The sequence below is a fragment of the Prionailurus bengalensis genome, chromosome X (assembly GCF_016509475.1).
Source record: "Prionailurus bengalensis isolate Pbe53 chromosome X, Fcat_Pben_1.1_paternal_pri, whole genome shotgun sequence".
In the NCBI taxonomy this organism is placed as follows: domain Eukaryota; kingdom Metazoa; phylum Chordata; class Mammalia; order Carnivora; family Felidae; genus Prionailurus; species Prionailurus bengalensis.
The window spans coordinates 15,115,295-15,132,887 of record NC_057361.1 but is presented as its reverse complement, the minus strand read 5'-3'; the positions used below and the strand labels follow the sequence as shown (position 1 = coordinate 15,132,887).

Genomic DNA, 17,593 nt, shown 5'->3' with positions numbered 1-17,593 from the left:
TTTTTTTTTTTTTTTTTTTTTAGGGCCACAGCTTCAGCCTACCTACTACTGCACATTGCAAAGCTGAAAATAACAATTCAAGGACAAAATAGGGCAGGTACATGTGAACACTCAGCTTAGAAGCTTCTGGACAAAGAAGACAAATTCTAAAGGCTACTAAAACAACAACGACAGCAACAAAACAACTGGATTATCCCTATAGAAAAATCCAAGTCAAGTCACTAACATCCGTGGCGTCTGCATCAAGAATTGTAGCAAAGTTTGCTAGCAAGTAGTCTGGGAACATTAAACACTTCACCCATCATTTCTCTTTTAAATTGCCTAGAGTCTGATTACTGTGTATGATCGGTTAAGTGGCTCAAGTGACAGCCAAGAGAAGATGGATAGAGATGGACGGGGAAGAAAGTGAAGACAAGCGTGGGCTGGGAGACAGAGACACATGGGAAGGGGCTAAGGTCCGGAGGTTTCAATGAAGATCAAGAGATCAGAACATGGGATAGTCATAAAGACTACCAGAGGCAGAACTGGTGCGGGTGGCCACAGGGGCCAGGAAAGGGGAGTGAGCCTCTCAAGTGGAGTGAGGAAGGGATGCTGGAGTTTAGGAGGTAAAGGAACTGAGACACCAGTGCATTTGGGCTTGTCCATGTTTACAGTGAAGCTACTCGAGATGATGCCAGGACGTGGTTCACAGAGTCTGCAATGGACGGAGAAGGGAGAAGAAGGGAAAACAAGCAAGAGCTAATAAACGGCATTCCCAAAGGGCAGAACCCTAGGCTGCGGCCACCACAGACTTAACAAACACATCTCAGGTTGCACAGGACTGGGATATTATTTGTTTACGTTTATTTGTTCATTTTGAGAGAGAGAGAGAGAGAGAGAGAGAGAGAGAGAGGGAAAGAGAGAATCCCAAGCAGGCTCTGTGCTGACAGCACCCTGATGCAGGGCTCGACCCCACGAACCATGAGATCATGACCTGAGCCAAAATCAAGAGTCAGATTAACTGACTGAGCCACGCGGGTGCCCCAGGACTGGAATATTCTTAACTTTTTCTCTGAAAGATTTTCAGACATATGGGGAAAGGTGAGAATAGTACAATTGTTAATATTTTGTCACATATGCATTCTCCTACTCTCTCTTGCTCTCTCTCTCCACACATGCCTACCATTTCTTCAGTCTCCTTTATTCTAACACAATTCCTTAGCCTTTCTTTCTTTTTAATGGCACCGAAATTTTTGAAGAGTACAGGCTGGTTATTTAAAATATCCCTCAGTTTGGATCTGTCTGTTATTTCCTCATGATTAGATTCAGGTTATATATTTTGGCAGGAATAAGTGATGAGTCTTTCTCAAGTATGTTACATCAGAAGGCAGATGACATTAATTTGTCTCATTACTGGTGATATGAACCTAGATTACTTGGTTAAACTGGAGTAAGGTAAAAGGGCCCACAGCGTCCACCACCTGGCTAAGTGCAAACAGGCTCGTTAGGCGACGCACCCCCAGGCGCCTGGGTGGCTCAGTGGGTTAGGCATCCGACTCTTGGTTTTGGCTCAGGTCATGATCCCACGGTTGGTGAGTTTGAGCCCCAGCTGGCAACGTGGAGCCTGCTCGGGATTCTCTGTCTCCCTTTCTCTCTGCCTCTCTCTCATGCTCTCTCTCTCTCTCTCTCTCTCTCAAAAATAAAATAAATAAACAAAAATCTTTTTAATTTTTTTTTATTATTTATTTTTGAGAAACAGAGTGAGACAAAGCATGAGCGGGGGAGGGGCAGAGAGAGAAGGAGACCCAGAATCTGAAGCAGGCTCCAGGCTCCGAGCTGTCAGCACAGAGCCTGATGCGGGGCTCGAACCCACAAACTGTGAGATCATGACCTGAGCCGAAGTCGGACGCTCAACCAACTGAGCCACCCAGGCGCCCCTAAACAAAAATCTTAAAAAAAAAAAAAAAGAACTTAAAAAAATATCCATAGGCCCTAGCTGACCAATGGACTACTTACTACTGAGCACAGGTACCAAAACAAAGGAAAATTCCATGTGTTCCCAGACCTCCTCACCCTTCCCTCCTTAGCTACAGCCCCCCACCACTGCCTCCTGGCAGACAGTCTCTCCTTTGCTGCTCCTTGGCAGAATATTCAATAAACTTCATTTGCCTTTGCTCTGCCTCAAGTGACTTCTTTCACCACCAGACCCCACCCGATCGGATGGATCGCCCCACAGCGGCCACGTAAAACTCTCTACTGTAGATGTATTTATTTGCTCCCTCTTTACAATTAATAAACAATTTGCAGGAACATGCTTTAGGACTGTGCATATATTCTGTTCTCCAAAATATCCACGGATAATTTTTGCCCAAATCAATTCTTTCTATGGTAGTTGCAAAAATAGTGATTTTCGAACTCATTCTCTCTACATTTATCAGGATTCAGATTGTTAAATGCCCCATTTAAAGCCTTCTTTTATTCAACAGGGCAATGGAACAACACAAAGATTACACGAAGCCCATCTTATGGAAGTTTTCATAAGAATTGCAATCCTTGGCTACACCATAATTCAGGAAAATATGAAGCTTTAGCCGTACGATACCGAAATAATAAGCTAAATCAGTAAAACCACGAAAACGACAGTTTACAAGTAACCGTGAGCTCTCTATCATATGAATTTCTGCCAATTTTGTAAAGAATCATTATCAGGAAGATCTCAATTTTTAAAAACTATTATATTTTTAATTATGTAAGAAATTTAGCTATGTAAAAGTACTACTAGCATTTTAAATTATTGAAAAATTTTCTCATAGGAAATATGTTCTATTCAACAATTCAATCATGACCTCTAATCCTCACTCGGAAAAAAAAAAATGAAATGTCTTGACTGCAATTCTGTTTTATGTCTCCCCTGTTATTAATTACTAATCTGAGTTATACTGCCACATTCATTCACCCAAGGTCAAATACGATCAGCATTAAATTTTTGCCTTTTGCAGCTGCTGAAAAGATAAGGCAATATAAAGCCATAATTGTGTAAGAAAAGTGTTCTGATTACAGGAAATAACTGGCAAGTGGGCCTCAGGTAATGCCCTTTCTTATACTCCGTTGAAATATGTCTCTTTGTAACAGGATTTTCTAACAACTAACAGGATCCAACTAAAAGCTGGCTCCTTTGTGAATTGTCTAGTCAAGGCTAGAAGCTGGTGAAAAGCATTTAAATGGGGGAGGTGGGACTTCATACTCTTCCGGTAATACTTTCTACCCCCCAAGAGCTCATGATTCTAGAGTGGGTCTCTAAATAGTCCGTGGCAGAGTCTCATAATACTTAACATTTCTAAAAGTAGAGGTGGATTAGTCACACAGCGAATAAACAAAAAATATGAAGATGCATTTAATAGGTGTGAAAAATGAAAAGGATGTTTGCTTTTTGTGTGCCTGTTTCATACAGGCAATAAATGTGTTTGTAGTACCATTCCTATATAAACCTCAAGACCCACACATTAGCATATCAAAAAGTGAACAATTAACTAAAAATTATTATTGAAAGGGATCATAATTTCAGATGCAGAAAGTGGTTTCCTTCCACAAAGAAAAGTTCTTGTTTAAAATGATTCCCTAAATTCTGTGCTGACAGCATGAAGCCTACTTGGGATTCCCTCTCTCCCTCTCTCTCTCTCTGCCTCTCCCCTGTGTGCTCTCTCTCTCTCTCTCTCAAAATAAATAAATAAACATTAAAAAAAAAAAAAGATTCTCTAAGGGGCGCCTGGCTGGCTTAGTCAGTAGAGCATGTAACTCTTGATCTCAGGGTCATGAGTTCAAGCCCCATGTTGGGCGTGAAGCCTACCTTACAATAAATAAATAAAATAAAATAAAATAAAATAAAATAAAATAAAATAATTCCCAAAGAGAACTCTTATCGTGATGAGCACTGAGTATATAGAATTGTTGAATCGCTATACTGTGCACCTGAAACTAACATAACACTATATGTTAATTATACTGGGATTTTAAATTGATTGAATTGGTTAATTAAATAAAATGTAATGATTCCCAACTGATGCCAACAAACCAGGGATATAGTATATGATATAGGCCGAAAATGAAGATTTGGCAGTTTTGACATACGGATGATAACGAAAGCCATGAGAGTAAAGTTACCGAAGGAGAGCACTCGAGTGACAAAGTAAAAGGCCCGAGAGGAACCCAGAGGAATCCTAATATTTAAAAGTTCGGAGAAAGTGGAGCCCTTATAAACAGTTCAGAGACACGAGGACAACCAGGAGAATGGGCCGAAGCCAAGGGCCATGAGTGCAAGAGTGCCAAGTACTGCCAGGAAACCCAGCAAAATAAGAACTGAAACTGGTCCGGTGGGCTTCAAGGGCATTCAAGAACTTGTCAAAATCACTTTCCGTGGGTCGGACTGAACCACGAGAACATGGGAGACAGCACTGTGAACGTCCCCTTCAGGGACAAGCTCTGAGAGGGAGGAGAGCCAGTGGAGGGAACCAGAGGGAAAGGGAAGGCCTTTCTTCCAAAGGGAAAGGAAAAAAACAGTTACAAAAGGCCGTTTTGGACAATGAGGAAATTCTGAATATGAACTCTATGTGCAACAATATTAATCCACCAGTGCCACAATTTTTTTCAGTGTGATACAGTATTACAGTTATATAAAAGAAAAACCCTCTTTTTAGGACACTCATGCTAAGTATATAGAGGTTAATATCATAATGTCTACAGCTTTGCTGTCAAGTGGAGAAGGCACAGGAGACGGAGAAAGGGAAGGAAGGGAGGGCGGGAGAGAGAAAATGGTCAAGGGTTAACAAGCTGGTGAACCCAGCTGACGGGGATGTGGGTGTTCGCTGTATTAATCTTCCATCTTCTCTCTGTAGGTTTGCAATTTCTAAAGATAAGAAGTTGGGGGTAAAGTAAAACAGAACGACATGAAGGGAAAAAAATGTACCCAAACCCAAAGAAAAGGAAAAAAAGAGGAAAGGCACGTGAGCACGTTAAGAGTGTTAATGCGGTAGCAGCTAAGGGAGTACGCAACAGAAGGGGGAAATGAATACCCCCACCCCTCCACAGGTACCCGCAGCTATAGAGCATATTGATGGTCTTTGGGTGGCAAGAACTTTAAAGAGCATCTCATCTGATGTCCCATTTCACTGAGGACGAAAATGAGGGACATCCCGGCTCACGGAGATTTCTGCTATACCTCACGATGCCAATAAAGACTGCTTGGTGGCAGTTATAAAAGAAAATCCACCACTAACAAGAACGGCAAAGGCCCCTCTAAACTTTCAGAAAACTCCTCAGAGATCAACAAAGCTAAAGGAAACAATGTCATTGATTGTTTTTCCATGCAGGTCCCAAATTTAAATATACAGCATTGCAAAGGACTTAACTTTGGGAATGTGGAGGTGGGAGATACGGGGCTGGGGGTGGAAGGAGAGGACCTCTCAGGCAGCTGTCAATGGCTTGCTCATTAGATTTTTAAAAAAATTTTTTTTTCAACGTTTATTTATCCTTGGGACAGAGAGAGACAGAGCATGAACGGGGGAGGGGCAGAGAGAGAGGGAGACACAGAATCGGAAACAGGCTCCAGGCTCTGAGCCATCAGCCCAGAGCCCGACGCGGGGCTCGAACTCACAGACCGCGAGATCGTGACCTGGCTGAAGTCGGACGCCCAACCGACGGCGCCACCCAGGCGCCCCTAGATTTTTAAACAATAAATAAACGAGACGTTATTCCAAGAACTAAGGAAATATTTGGTTTACTAGTTAGTATTTTTAAACTTTCAAGTAAAAATAAAGAACAAATATTTTTTAAAAGAACAATCTCCATTAGAGAAAATTTCCATTTCTCATAGCTTAAAGCATCCAAGTACACAGCCAAAAACGCTACATGGCCTTTGTAGGCTCCTCAGCACTTAGGGAAAATGAATAAATGCATTTCTAAGTGGTTTCCAGGGAAGAAATAAAAGAAAATAAATCATCGTGTCCTCAGAGTATTACACGGGGGAAGAAAAGGCAACAGATTATTAATTCAAAATACATCAATATAAAATTTTAAGTATAAAGCGAAGCTCAGGAGAATGAAATTGCCATGTTTCATTTCCATTTTTTTGATAAATTCCTATTTTACAAGTCAGGGCAGCATATCCGGAGGGGCATGGACTTTGGAATCTGTCAGAGCTGGTTCCAATTCAGGTGAACTAGGACATGACTTTGGACAGTTCTTTCTTTCTTTTTTTTTTTTTAATATATGAAATATATTGTCAAATTGGTTTCCATACAACACCCAGTGCTCATCCCAAAAGGTGCCCTCCTCAATACCCATCGCCCACCCTCCCCCTCCCACCCTGGACAGTTCTTTCATCTAGGTTCAGTCTCCTCATCTAGAAAAGGAGACTAATCGAAGCTTCCTCCAAGAGTTTTGCAGAGAAATAGAAATAACGAAAGTAGTAGGCAATCAATATAAACGACAGCTATGATTGTTCCCTTCCCCGTTGCATATCACAAAAGCAGCGAAATAATAATAATACAGCATTGATGCTACTTCTCTACATGGAAGGTAGATAGCCCACAAGAAGGGGTAGCCTCGATTTTATATGCGGGTTACTTTTCCTCCAAAATGCCCTGATACACTAGGAGGCAGAGTTCTGTATTGAGGCCGAATGACCAAAGTGGGAGGGAAAAGCCCTTCACTCTAGTCAGACCATGAGAAACAGGAAGCATGCCCTCACCCGGGCTCTGCCACTTACTAGCTATGTGTCTGTCCTTAAGCAAATCACTTTGCCTCGCAAAGCCTTGGTTTCCTTTTTTTACAAATTGAGAACAACCCTTCACAGCCTGTAGAGATCAAATGTATATGAAGGGGCCCATCCAACTATAAGAGCACTATGCAAATAAAAGGTACTTTGTAGGGGCGCCTGGGTGGCTCAGTTGGTTAAGCGGCCGACTTCGGCTCAGGTCATGATCTCGCGGTCCGTGAGTTCGAGCCCCGCGTCGGGCTCTGTGCTGACAGCTCAGAGCCTGGAGCCTGTTTCGGATTCTGTGTCTCCCTCTCTCTGACCCTCCCCCGTTCATGCTCTGTCTTTCTCTGTCTCAAAAATAAATAAATGTTAAAAAAAAAAAAAGGTACTTTGTAGGAGTAAATTTAAAGTTAGTTTCCAAGAGCAGCGACATTGGGAGGAACCGTAGAAGGGTGTGACGGTTGACAGCAAAAAACCCACTGTACTCAGAACTCCTTGGGTTCAAACCCCAACTCTGGCAGTGGTTAGTAATCTAACCCCGAAAAGTACTCACTCGCGGAGCGTGAGAGCTCCTTCAACTACATAAAAAAGGAATAGTAACGCTTGACTCAGGTTTACTGCAAGGATTAAATAAGAAGTATGCAGAATATTGTGAACACTCTCTAGAATATAGTTAGTAATCAGGAAATAATAGCTATCATTTTCTATCAAGAGCTTTCAAAACATTCATAACCCTTACCACAATAAGTTTGTATCTAGTCACCTGAATATGGGAATAATCCAAAGTAAGGAAAAACACTACATAAAGAAATTCTTCTAAGTACTGTTTATATTAGTGAAAAAAAGGTCCCATGTTAGAGGAATAATTAAGAATATGATGATTGGGGCGCCTGGGTGGCTCAGTTGGTTAAGCGTCTGACTTCGGCTCAGGTCATGATCTCACGGCTCATGAGTTCAAGCCCTGAATGGGGCTCTGTGCTGACAGCTCAGAGCCTGGAGCCTGCTTTGGATTCTCTGTCTCCCTCTCTCTCTGCCCCTCCCCCGCGCTCGCTCTCTCTCTCTCTCTCTCTCTCAAAAATAAACATTAAAAAAAAAGAATATGATGATCTATCCATTAAATGAAATGTTTAGTAATGGTTAAAATGTTACAAAGCATTTATAACAACTTGAGAGATGTTTATATAACAATGTCTTAGTGCCAAAAGCAAGGCTACAAAAAATTAATGTTTAGGATGATCAAAAACCTACACTATACCAAAAAAAAATAAAACTGGAAAGAAATTATCAAAATGTTAACAGTTGTTGTCTCTGGGTAGTGGAGTGAGGAATATTAATTATTTCCAAATGCTTTTCTATATTTTACAGTATTTCTAAATGAGAAAAACTTTTTATGGATAAATATAAGTAAATACCGTTGCTTCGGTTTTCAGCAGATTTATTATTACGAAGTCAGAATAAACATTGACTAATATATTCAACAAGAGATAATGGAAGAATAAAAAAAACTATAAGGGAATACTTTGACAAGTATATGCTAATAAAGTAAATAGCTTAGATGAAATAGGCAAATTCTTAGGACACAAAATGCTGAAAATGACTCAAGAAGAAATAGAAAATCTGAATAGATCTATAACAAAAGTAGAAGTAATCAAAAAACTACCCACAAAGAAAGGCCCATGTTCAGCTTTATTTATTGATTTATTGATTTATTTATAGAGAGGGAGAGAAAGAGAGAGAGAGTGCACAAGTGGGGGAGAGAGGCAGAGGGAGGGAGAGAGAGAGAGAGAGAGAGAGAGAGAGAGAGAGAGAAAATCCATGCTGAGCATGGAGCCCAGTGTGGGGCTTGATCCCATGACCCTGGGATCATGACCTGAGCTGAAATCAAGAGTTGGATGTTCAACCGACTGAGCCACCCAGGAGCCCCTCTACCAAACAGTTAAAGAATTAATATCAATTCTTCACAAGCTCTTCTAAAAGATGGAAGAGAAGAAGGAATTGCAACTCATTCTGTGAGGCTAGTATTACCCTGATATCAAAACCACACAAAGACACCCCAGGGGAAAAAAAACTATAGACCAATATCTTTTATGAATATAGATGCAAAAATCATTAACAAGACACTAGCAAACTGAATCCAGCAACATATAAAAAGTATTATACTCTGTGACCAAGTGGGATTTATCTCAGGAATGCAAAATTGGTTCAACATCTGAAATTCCATTAATGTATACTGTATCATAGAACAAAGGGCAAAAACTGCATGATCGTTTCAATACATGCAGATAAAGCATTTGACAAAATTACACACCACTTCTTAATAAAATAATAAAAGCAATCAATAAACTAGGAATAGGAGTGAACTTCCTCAACCTGATAAAGAGCATCCTGGAGAAAGGCACAGCTACTATCATACTTAAAGGTGAAAGACTGAATGCTTTCCTCTATGATCAGGAACAAGACAAGGATGTGTAGTCATGAATTTCTATTCAACAGTAAGAGAGGGTCTAGTCAGGAAAATTATGCAAGAAAATGAAATCAAAGGCATAGAATAGAAAGGAAGAAGTAAAACTATCTCTATTAGCAGATGACACAGTTTGTAAATAGAAAATCCTAAGGAATCAACCAAAGTCTTGGGATACAAGATCAATATACAAAAAGCAACTGTTTTTCTACACACCTGCAATGAACAATCCAAAAATGAAATTAATAAAACAATTCCATTTTGTAATAGCATTCAAAAGAATAAAGTGCTTGGGGTAAATTTAACAAAGGAAGTGTAAAATGTAAATTCTGAATGCAAAAAATAGCGTTGAAAGAAATTAAAGACCTAAATAAATGGGAAGACATTCCATGTTCATGGATCAGTAGATGTAACTGTTAAGCTGGCAATACTCCCCAGATTGATCTACAGATTCAATGCAAGCCCCATCAACATTTCAGATGGCTTCTTTTGAGAAACTGACAAACTGATCCTAAGAGTCATATGGAAGTACAAGGGACCTGGAAAGCCAAAACAATCTTGAAAAAGAAACAAAGGTAAAGGACTCAGAATCCCAATTTCAAAACTTTCTGCAAAAGCTACAATAATCAAGACAGTGTGGTATTGGCATAAGGAGACACATAGATCAATGGAATAGAATTCAGAGTGCAGAAATAAACCCTCATATTTACAGTCCATTGATTTTTGATAAGAGTGCCAAGACTATTCAACAGAGAAAGAACAGTCTTTTCAACAAATGGTCGTGGGGTGACTGGATATCCACATGCAAAGAATAAATTTGTACCTCTACCTCATACCATATATGAAAATCAACTCAAAATGTATCAAAAACCTAAATGTAAGAGCTAAAAATATAAAACTCTTAGAACAAAACATAACCATAAATAATCTTGTCTTTGGCAATGGATTCTTTGTTACGATACCAAAATCACAAGCAACCAAAGAAAAAATAAATTGGACTTTATCAAAATTACAAAACCTTTCTGCTTCAAAGGATATCATCAAGAAAGTGAGAACACAGCCCACTAAATGAAAGAAAACATTTGCAAATCATATACTCGATAAAGAACTTATAACTGGAACATATAAAGAATTCTTACAACAAAACAATATAAAAACAAATGACACAACTAAAAATGGACAAATGATCTGAATAGACATTTTTCCAGAGATCTACAAATGGCGAATGGGGTGCCTGTGTGGCTCAGTCAGTTAAGTGTCCAACTCTTGACTTCAGCTCAGGTCATGATCTCACCGTTGGGCTCTCTCTGTGCTGACCGTGTGGAACCTGCTTGGGATTCTCTTTCTCTCCCTCTCTCTCTGCCCCGCCCCTACTCATGCTCTCTCTCTCTCTCTCTCTCTCTCTCTCTCTCTCTCTCAAAATAAATAAATTTTAAAAAAAAAAAGACATTTTACAAATGGCTAATAAACACATGACAAGATGCTCAATATCATTAGTCATTAGGGAAATGCAAATGAAGACCATAATGAACTACCATTTCATACCCACTAAGATGGGTATAATCAGAAGGACAGACAAGTGTTGCAAAGGATGTGAAAAAATTGGAACCATCATAGGCTGCTGGTGGAAATGCAGAACGATGCAGGCACTTGGGAAAACAGTTTGGAAGTTTCTCAAAATGTTAAACATTGAGCCACCATATGACCCAGCAATTCTGCTCCTAGGTATATACCCAAGAGCACTGAAAACATCTGTTGACACTGTAATTTGTACACGAATGCTCATAGTAGCATTGTTCATAATATAAAAAAAATAGAAACAACCCAAATGCCCACCAACTGATGAATGGGTGAGTGTGCATATTCCTACAATGGAATACTATTCAACAATTAAAAGGAATGACATTCTGATTCATGCTACAACATGAACTTTGAAAACATTATGATGAATGAAAGAAGTCAGACAGAAAAGACTCATATGATCTGATTACATTTATATGAAATGTGCGGGAAGAGTCCGAATCTATAGAGACGGAAAGGAGATTAGTGATTGCCTAGGGCTGGGGAGGTAGGGGGTAGGGGAGTCACTGCTAATGGTTTGGGGGAAGGATATGAGAATGTTCTAAAATTGATAGTGGCGATGGTTGTACAGCTCTGTGAACATACTAAAAACCGGTGAATTAGACGCTTTAACCTGGTGAGTTGTGTGGCATGTGAATGATATCTCAATAAAACTGCTCTTTTTAAAAAGCAATGCAGGAAAACAGTTTGACATTTCCTCAAAAAGTTATACACAGAATTACCGTAAGACCTGGCAATTTCACTCCTAGGTATATACCCCCAAAGAACTGAGAACAGGGACTCAAACAAGTACACGTACATTCATGTTCAAAGCAGCACTATTCACAGTAGCCAAAGAGGTGGAAATAACCCAAATGTCCATCCACAAAGGAATGGACACACAAAATGTGGTCTCAACGTACAATGGAATACTATCCAGCCTTAAAAAGGAATGAAGTATGAAAGATGCTACAATCTGGATGCTAAGTGAAAGGGGGCAGAAGGTACATTGTATATGTGACATATCCAGGATAGGTACGTTCACAGAGGCAGAATATAGACGGGTGGTTGTCAGGGGCTGGAAGGAGAGAGAAATTGGGAGAAACTGCTTAATATAAAAGGGGTTTTGCTTTGGAGTGATGGAAATGTATGCAACTAGAGAGAAGGGCAGTTACACAACTTTGTGACTGTACCCAGTGCCACTGAAATGTTCCCTTTAGAATGATTAATTAATTTTATGTTATGTGCATTTCACCTCGGTAATTTATTTAAAAGAAAAACCAATCCAAAAATCTAAAGTAATATTTCCATTTACCTGCAACATTTTAAAAGTTGAGAAGTATTTCAAAAAGAGAGAATTCACTGTTATGAGTTTGGCTTGGCCTTTTTGTTTGTTTAACCTAAGAATTTTGGCGAAATTTAAAGAACGCTATGTAATCCTACATATAAAAAGATAATTACTTGCTTTACTCTCTTATGGTAAATTATGACCATGGAATTAGCTCAGTTGGAGCTTTTGAAAGATTTACAGATTTGAAAGAGTTAGTACATCTCCCTACTGTGGGAGATCGGTTTTGCTAACTCCTGGAGCAGAACAGCATTTGATTCCCAAGAGAAAACATCACACGCTAATTAGTAGAGAATACTCTGCGTCCTAAACTGTCCATCTTAAGCCTGAGTGAACCTCCAAAAGCAACATGTGGAAGAGGAATTGGGAAAATTATCTACAACCTAGACACCAGAGGAATGGAGCGTGAGAGTGAATAATTCACATAATCTTCCCAGTTTGTTTGTTCTTTAAGTTGCTTGTGGAAACTATGTCTCTTAAACACTCAAGTGAGTTGCAACTTGGTAGGTACGAGAACCTCAGTATGAAATAAACAAAGGGAATACTTAAGCCTCTAATTATATAGGGGTTTTGGGGGGCATGTCATGTATTTAGAGACAACACCCTTTTGGGGAAGCAGATGATCTTGCATTTCCCAAACTCTACCTGGAATATTCTAAAAACATGGGGGCAAATCTCATGAAGTTCTGTGTTGAATAGCTATAAAAAATAATCCGATCACCGAGTTACAAACTCTAATAAAAAGTCAACGATGCCACTAAACACCACATAGGTATGGATACAGCTATTTATAAGCATATCGAATAAACAGAGGTAAATGCACAGAGACTTTCTTGTTCCCTGCCACAGAGTTTTAAATTGAGATTTTATATTGGTCCATTTTCAGCTGAAATCAAATCAAACATAAACTCTCTCTTAGATAATACTTCACGGCACATCATAAATTCAGAGCTACATCTTCCTAAGTTATGCCAATGTTTAACCTTCGGCTCGAGTGATGGTGCCTTGTGCACCACCACACCGGGCTGGCGGCTGGAGGGGCAAGTGACTCAACGGGGGAAGGGGAGAGGGCGAATCCGGTGCACTCGGGCTCCCCGTTCATTCACGAAGACAGGCACCCCCACCCCACCCCCGCTGGCACTCACCTTGCTCAGATCTCGTGTCTTTCACAGACGAAGTGCCACAGCCCATGTCTTCTAAATTATGTGTGCTCATGAATTTAACTTCTCATTCCAAAACAGTGTGAAAAGTGTGTCTCTTTATGCTGCGAGGAGCCACTCCTAGCTGACCCGCCTCAGTCAGAGATCCTGATGAGGAAGGCACAAGAGGGAGGGAGGGGGAGAGGGAAGCGCCCGTTAACAGCAAGGTATCTAAGGGCTTCTCGGCAGGATTCATTTTATGCTTCTTCTCAACTGCTGTTCATCATGTGATGTGGAAAGTGATCAGACATAATGTAATCCTGGTGCATTTTCCAAAACACAGCAGCCGCACCGGAGCAACCATAGATTGCTTTTCTGCTACACATAAATTATATTCCCCCCGCCCCCCAGCCCCGTCTAGGTCAGATCAAGGTCTATATAAAATAAAGCATCAAATATGGAAAGAGAAATGGAAATGTAAGAGCGTACAATTTTCTAATTGAAATACGGGGAATGGGATATGAAGGAGCTGATAGAATTTAACTGTTTTAGTTTTAAGTTCATAATTAAATCTATTTGGGTTTTTAAAAACACAGATTGGAGATGATGAGACAAAACAACATATTTAAAAACCTGTGCCAAAATTCAAATCAAAGTGAGTTCCTCAACACTGTTTCTCAGAACCGGTTGGAAAGCTTGTTTTAAAAAAAGAGGCCGAAGGCCTCCCCCCCCACCCCCACCCCCTGACTAGAGTTCCAGAATCAGGGAGAGTGCCCTTTATGTTTGTTTGTGGGTTTTGTTCTTTCTTTCTTTCTTTCTTTCTTTCTTTCTTTCTTTCTTTCTTTCTTTCTTTCCTTCTTTCTCTTTCTTTCTTTTTCTTTCTTTCTTTCTTTCTTTCTTTCTTTCTTTCTTTCTTTCTTTCTCTTTTTAAGGTAGCTCTATGCCCAAGGTGGGGCTTGAACTCAGGACCCCAGAAATCAAGAGTCAAGTGGCAAGCTCTACCTACTGAGCTGGCCAGGTGCCCCTGGGGGGAGTGCCCTTTTGAAACAAGCCAAAACGGATTTTAGTGTCCCTCCTCGTAACTGTTTTGGGTGATGCTGCCTTTATTTTGTATTGCTCCAAACCAGGCTGATCGAATCTATGTGCATTTCTTGATAGGAACAAGGTCAAAAAACAACTGACTTGGGACCCTACCAGGCACATCTATTTTTCCATTAGCAATATGCTAAAAGCTTGAAAATTTTGACTCAACTAAAGAAAGAGAAAAATGAACAAAATACCTGAATTATGGAAATATCATTAAAACAATAATAACCTTAATAAACAGATATTCTGATCAGAGCTAGGCCTAATTCTTTTATGTATTGAAATAGTTAACCCTAGTCAACGTTGGGGTGTCTCCAAATTTGACAGGCACTTCTATCCGGTCTTTCTTACCTACATCATGGATAAAAAATGTTAACAAGGTCAGCTCCAAGGGCATTCCACTCCAGCCCGTTCTCCAGGGTTCCTGAAGATCCATTACATTCACACTCTCTGAACATATCTGTTCAGTCAGGTGGTAAATCCACCCATTGCAACTATTATCTTATTTATCTATGAGGTATCCTGGGAAATTTTGCTAAAAATGTTCATGGAATTAAGATATATACTTTGACACCTTGACATTCGGGACTATCCCAGCCCCGGAAGACGAAAACAGGAGGAGGAAGAGAAGGAGGAGGAGGAAATCAGTTTGGCATGATTTTAAGTAACAGAATCATAGAAGTTTAAAACTGGGAGAGGCCTCTAAAATTACCTAGAAATTGGGAATGCAAACTGGTTCAGCCACTCCGGAAAACAGCATGGAGGTTCCTCAAAAAACTAAAAATAGAACTACCCTACGACCCAGCAATTGCACTACTAGGCATTTACCCACGGGATACAGGTGTGCTGTTTCGAAGGGGCACATGCACCCCCATGTTTACAGCAGCACTATCCACAATAGGCAAAGTACGGAAAGAGCCCAAATGTCCACCGCTGGATGAATGGATAAAGATGTGGTATATATATACAATGGAGTATTACTCGGCAATCAAAAAGAATGAAATCTTGCCATTTGCAGCTACGTGGATGGAACTAGAGGGTATTATGCTAAGCGAAATTAGTCCGAGAAAGGCAAAAATCATATGACTTCACTCATATGAGTACTTTAAGAGACAAAACAGACGAACATAAGGGAAGGGAAGCAAAACTCATATAAAAACAGAGAGGGGGACACAACAGAAGAGACTCTTAAATATGCAGAACAAACAGAGGGTTACCAAGGGGTTGTGGGAGGGGGGAATGGGCTAATCTACTCCTGAAATCATTGTTGCACTATATGCTAACTAACTTGGATGTAAGTTAAAAAAAAATAAACATGGTAAAAAAAAAAAAACAAGAAAGAAAAGAAAGCACTCTAAACATTTACTCCTCACAAAAACATTGAGCTAAGTACATTATTATCCATTTACTGATATTCCATGTACCTGAAAAAAAAAAAGCCTGACCTATAGTAATAAACAATAAACAAAATTTTAAAGAGAAAAAAACAAAATAAAATTACCTAGAATTTACACAAAGTGCAAGGAAGTCAAGCGACTTGCCTGATGTCATATAGACACCTTGGTCGTCAAACTCTTGCATATTACCATCGCCTGGGGAGCGTTTAAAACTCCCCCTGTGCGGACAGCACCACATTAAATGAGCATCTCTGGGGGTTAAGAAATACTGGTGCCTGGGTCCCAGCCCCAGAGGTTCTGATGTAATTGGTACCGGGTGGGATTGGGCATCAAGAGCCTTTTAAACTCCCCAGATGATTCTAATGTGCAGCCAAGTTTGACAGTCTTTAATAGAGACGATGTTTTAGCAAACCCATGACGACACCTGAGGATCATCACATTTTCCTCTAAATGCTTTGACTCCATCTGTTTGGAATAAAATTTTTCCAAAGGTCATGTCAGTCTTATAAAGCTGTGGTTTCGGGCATCTTATTCTTTTCTCCTTTTTGAAACTGGAGTGCTATTTACCCATCACCTGCCTTCTCTCCATACTTAGAAATTTCTTACAGGTTCTCTGCAGCACCTATGAGAACACATCTACGGGGGCCCTTCATCACCGTTTGAAGTAGTTCATCTCGGCCTGGTGACCTTCTCCATGTGCTTAGGTCAGTGCTCTCCAACGTAAGTATCGTAAGACTCACCAGGGGGAGGTTATTAAAAAATGAAGACTCAAGCTTTACCACCAATACTCAGATTTAAGCAGTCTGGCGGGCCTGGGAATCTGCAATTAAAGTGCAGCCTCCAGAGGCACCTGGGCGGCTCAGCCAGTTAAGCGTCTGACTTCGGCTCAGGGCATCATCTCACAGTTCGTGTGTTCGAGCCCCACGTCGGGCTCTGTGCTGACAGCTCAGAGCCTGGGCCTGCTTCGGATTCCAAGTCTCCCTTTCTCTCTGCCCCAACCCTGCTCGCTCTCTCTCTCTCTCTCTCTCTCTCTCTCAAAAATGAAATAAACATCAAAAAAAAAAAAAATTAAAGTGCAGCTTTCAGGGGACTGTGACACAGGCACTCCCAGGTCTCAGTTTGAGAAACACTGCTCTCCATATCTCCCTTGGGCTTCGCGTCCATCTTTATGGTATTTATTCTGCTCCTTTTTGTGAATACATAAGAGTAGGGCATTGAGTAGGCAACACCGATGCAACGATAAGAAGTGAGATATTTCAATCTTGATTTTCTTTTTGCAGAAAAAACATAAAACAGTATCTCTCCAAAGGTATTTGGTTCTCAGCCACCCCTCAGTTCATTATGCCACAAACAAAATTCCATATAAAATTCACTAGGAGCTAAAGAGCACCAGACTCGAGTATGTTTCTGTCAGACTGTAAGATCCCACAGGTATCTTTCTTTCTACGTACTCCTCCTTGAACCTCTGGCACCTACACAGTGCCTTTCACACAGCAGGTGTTTGAGAAATGCTAAATGAATTAATGGAGATTTCTAAGTCAGACTCCTTTAAAAAAATGAATTGCTGAAAGTCATTATTGGTCTGTGATTTGCTGCAGATACATGCTATTCGAACATATAAAAGCCTTTTATTAAACCAGAAAATGGGTAGTACTTAGACATTCCTTTTTAAAGAAGATTTTAAAATCATGATGGAGAAAAAACTGAGGATTGTTCCAGAATTCTTTGGTTATTAGGAAACAACCTGCTGTTCGAATTTTTACATTATTAAGTAACACTCACTAAGCGAATTATTCTCAAACTGTTTTTCTCCTTCAGGTAACAGGTAAAACAAACAAAAAAGCTCCTTTCAATGCTCACCAAAAGAAG

The 17,593-nt window shown here is 40.2% G+C and overlaps 1 protein-coding gene across 2 annotated transcripts in view; it reads right to left on the bottom strand.

The window, feature by feature from the left end:
- PPEF1 (protein phosphatase with EF-hand domain 1) overlaps nt 1-17,593 on the bottom strand; it is a 109,914-nt gene that overhangs the window by 80,274 nt on the left and 12,047 nt on the right. For both annotated transcript variants that reach the window (XM_043570118.1, XM_043570117.1), the window contains one exon: nt 13,248-13,409. In XM_043570118.1, coding sequence (XP_043426053.1) covers nt 13,248-13,317 — 70 coding nt within the window. In that variant the 5' untranslated portion in view covers nt 13,318-13,409. The remainder of the gene's footprint in view (nt 1-13,247; nt 13,410-17,593) is intronic.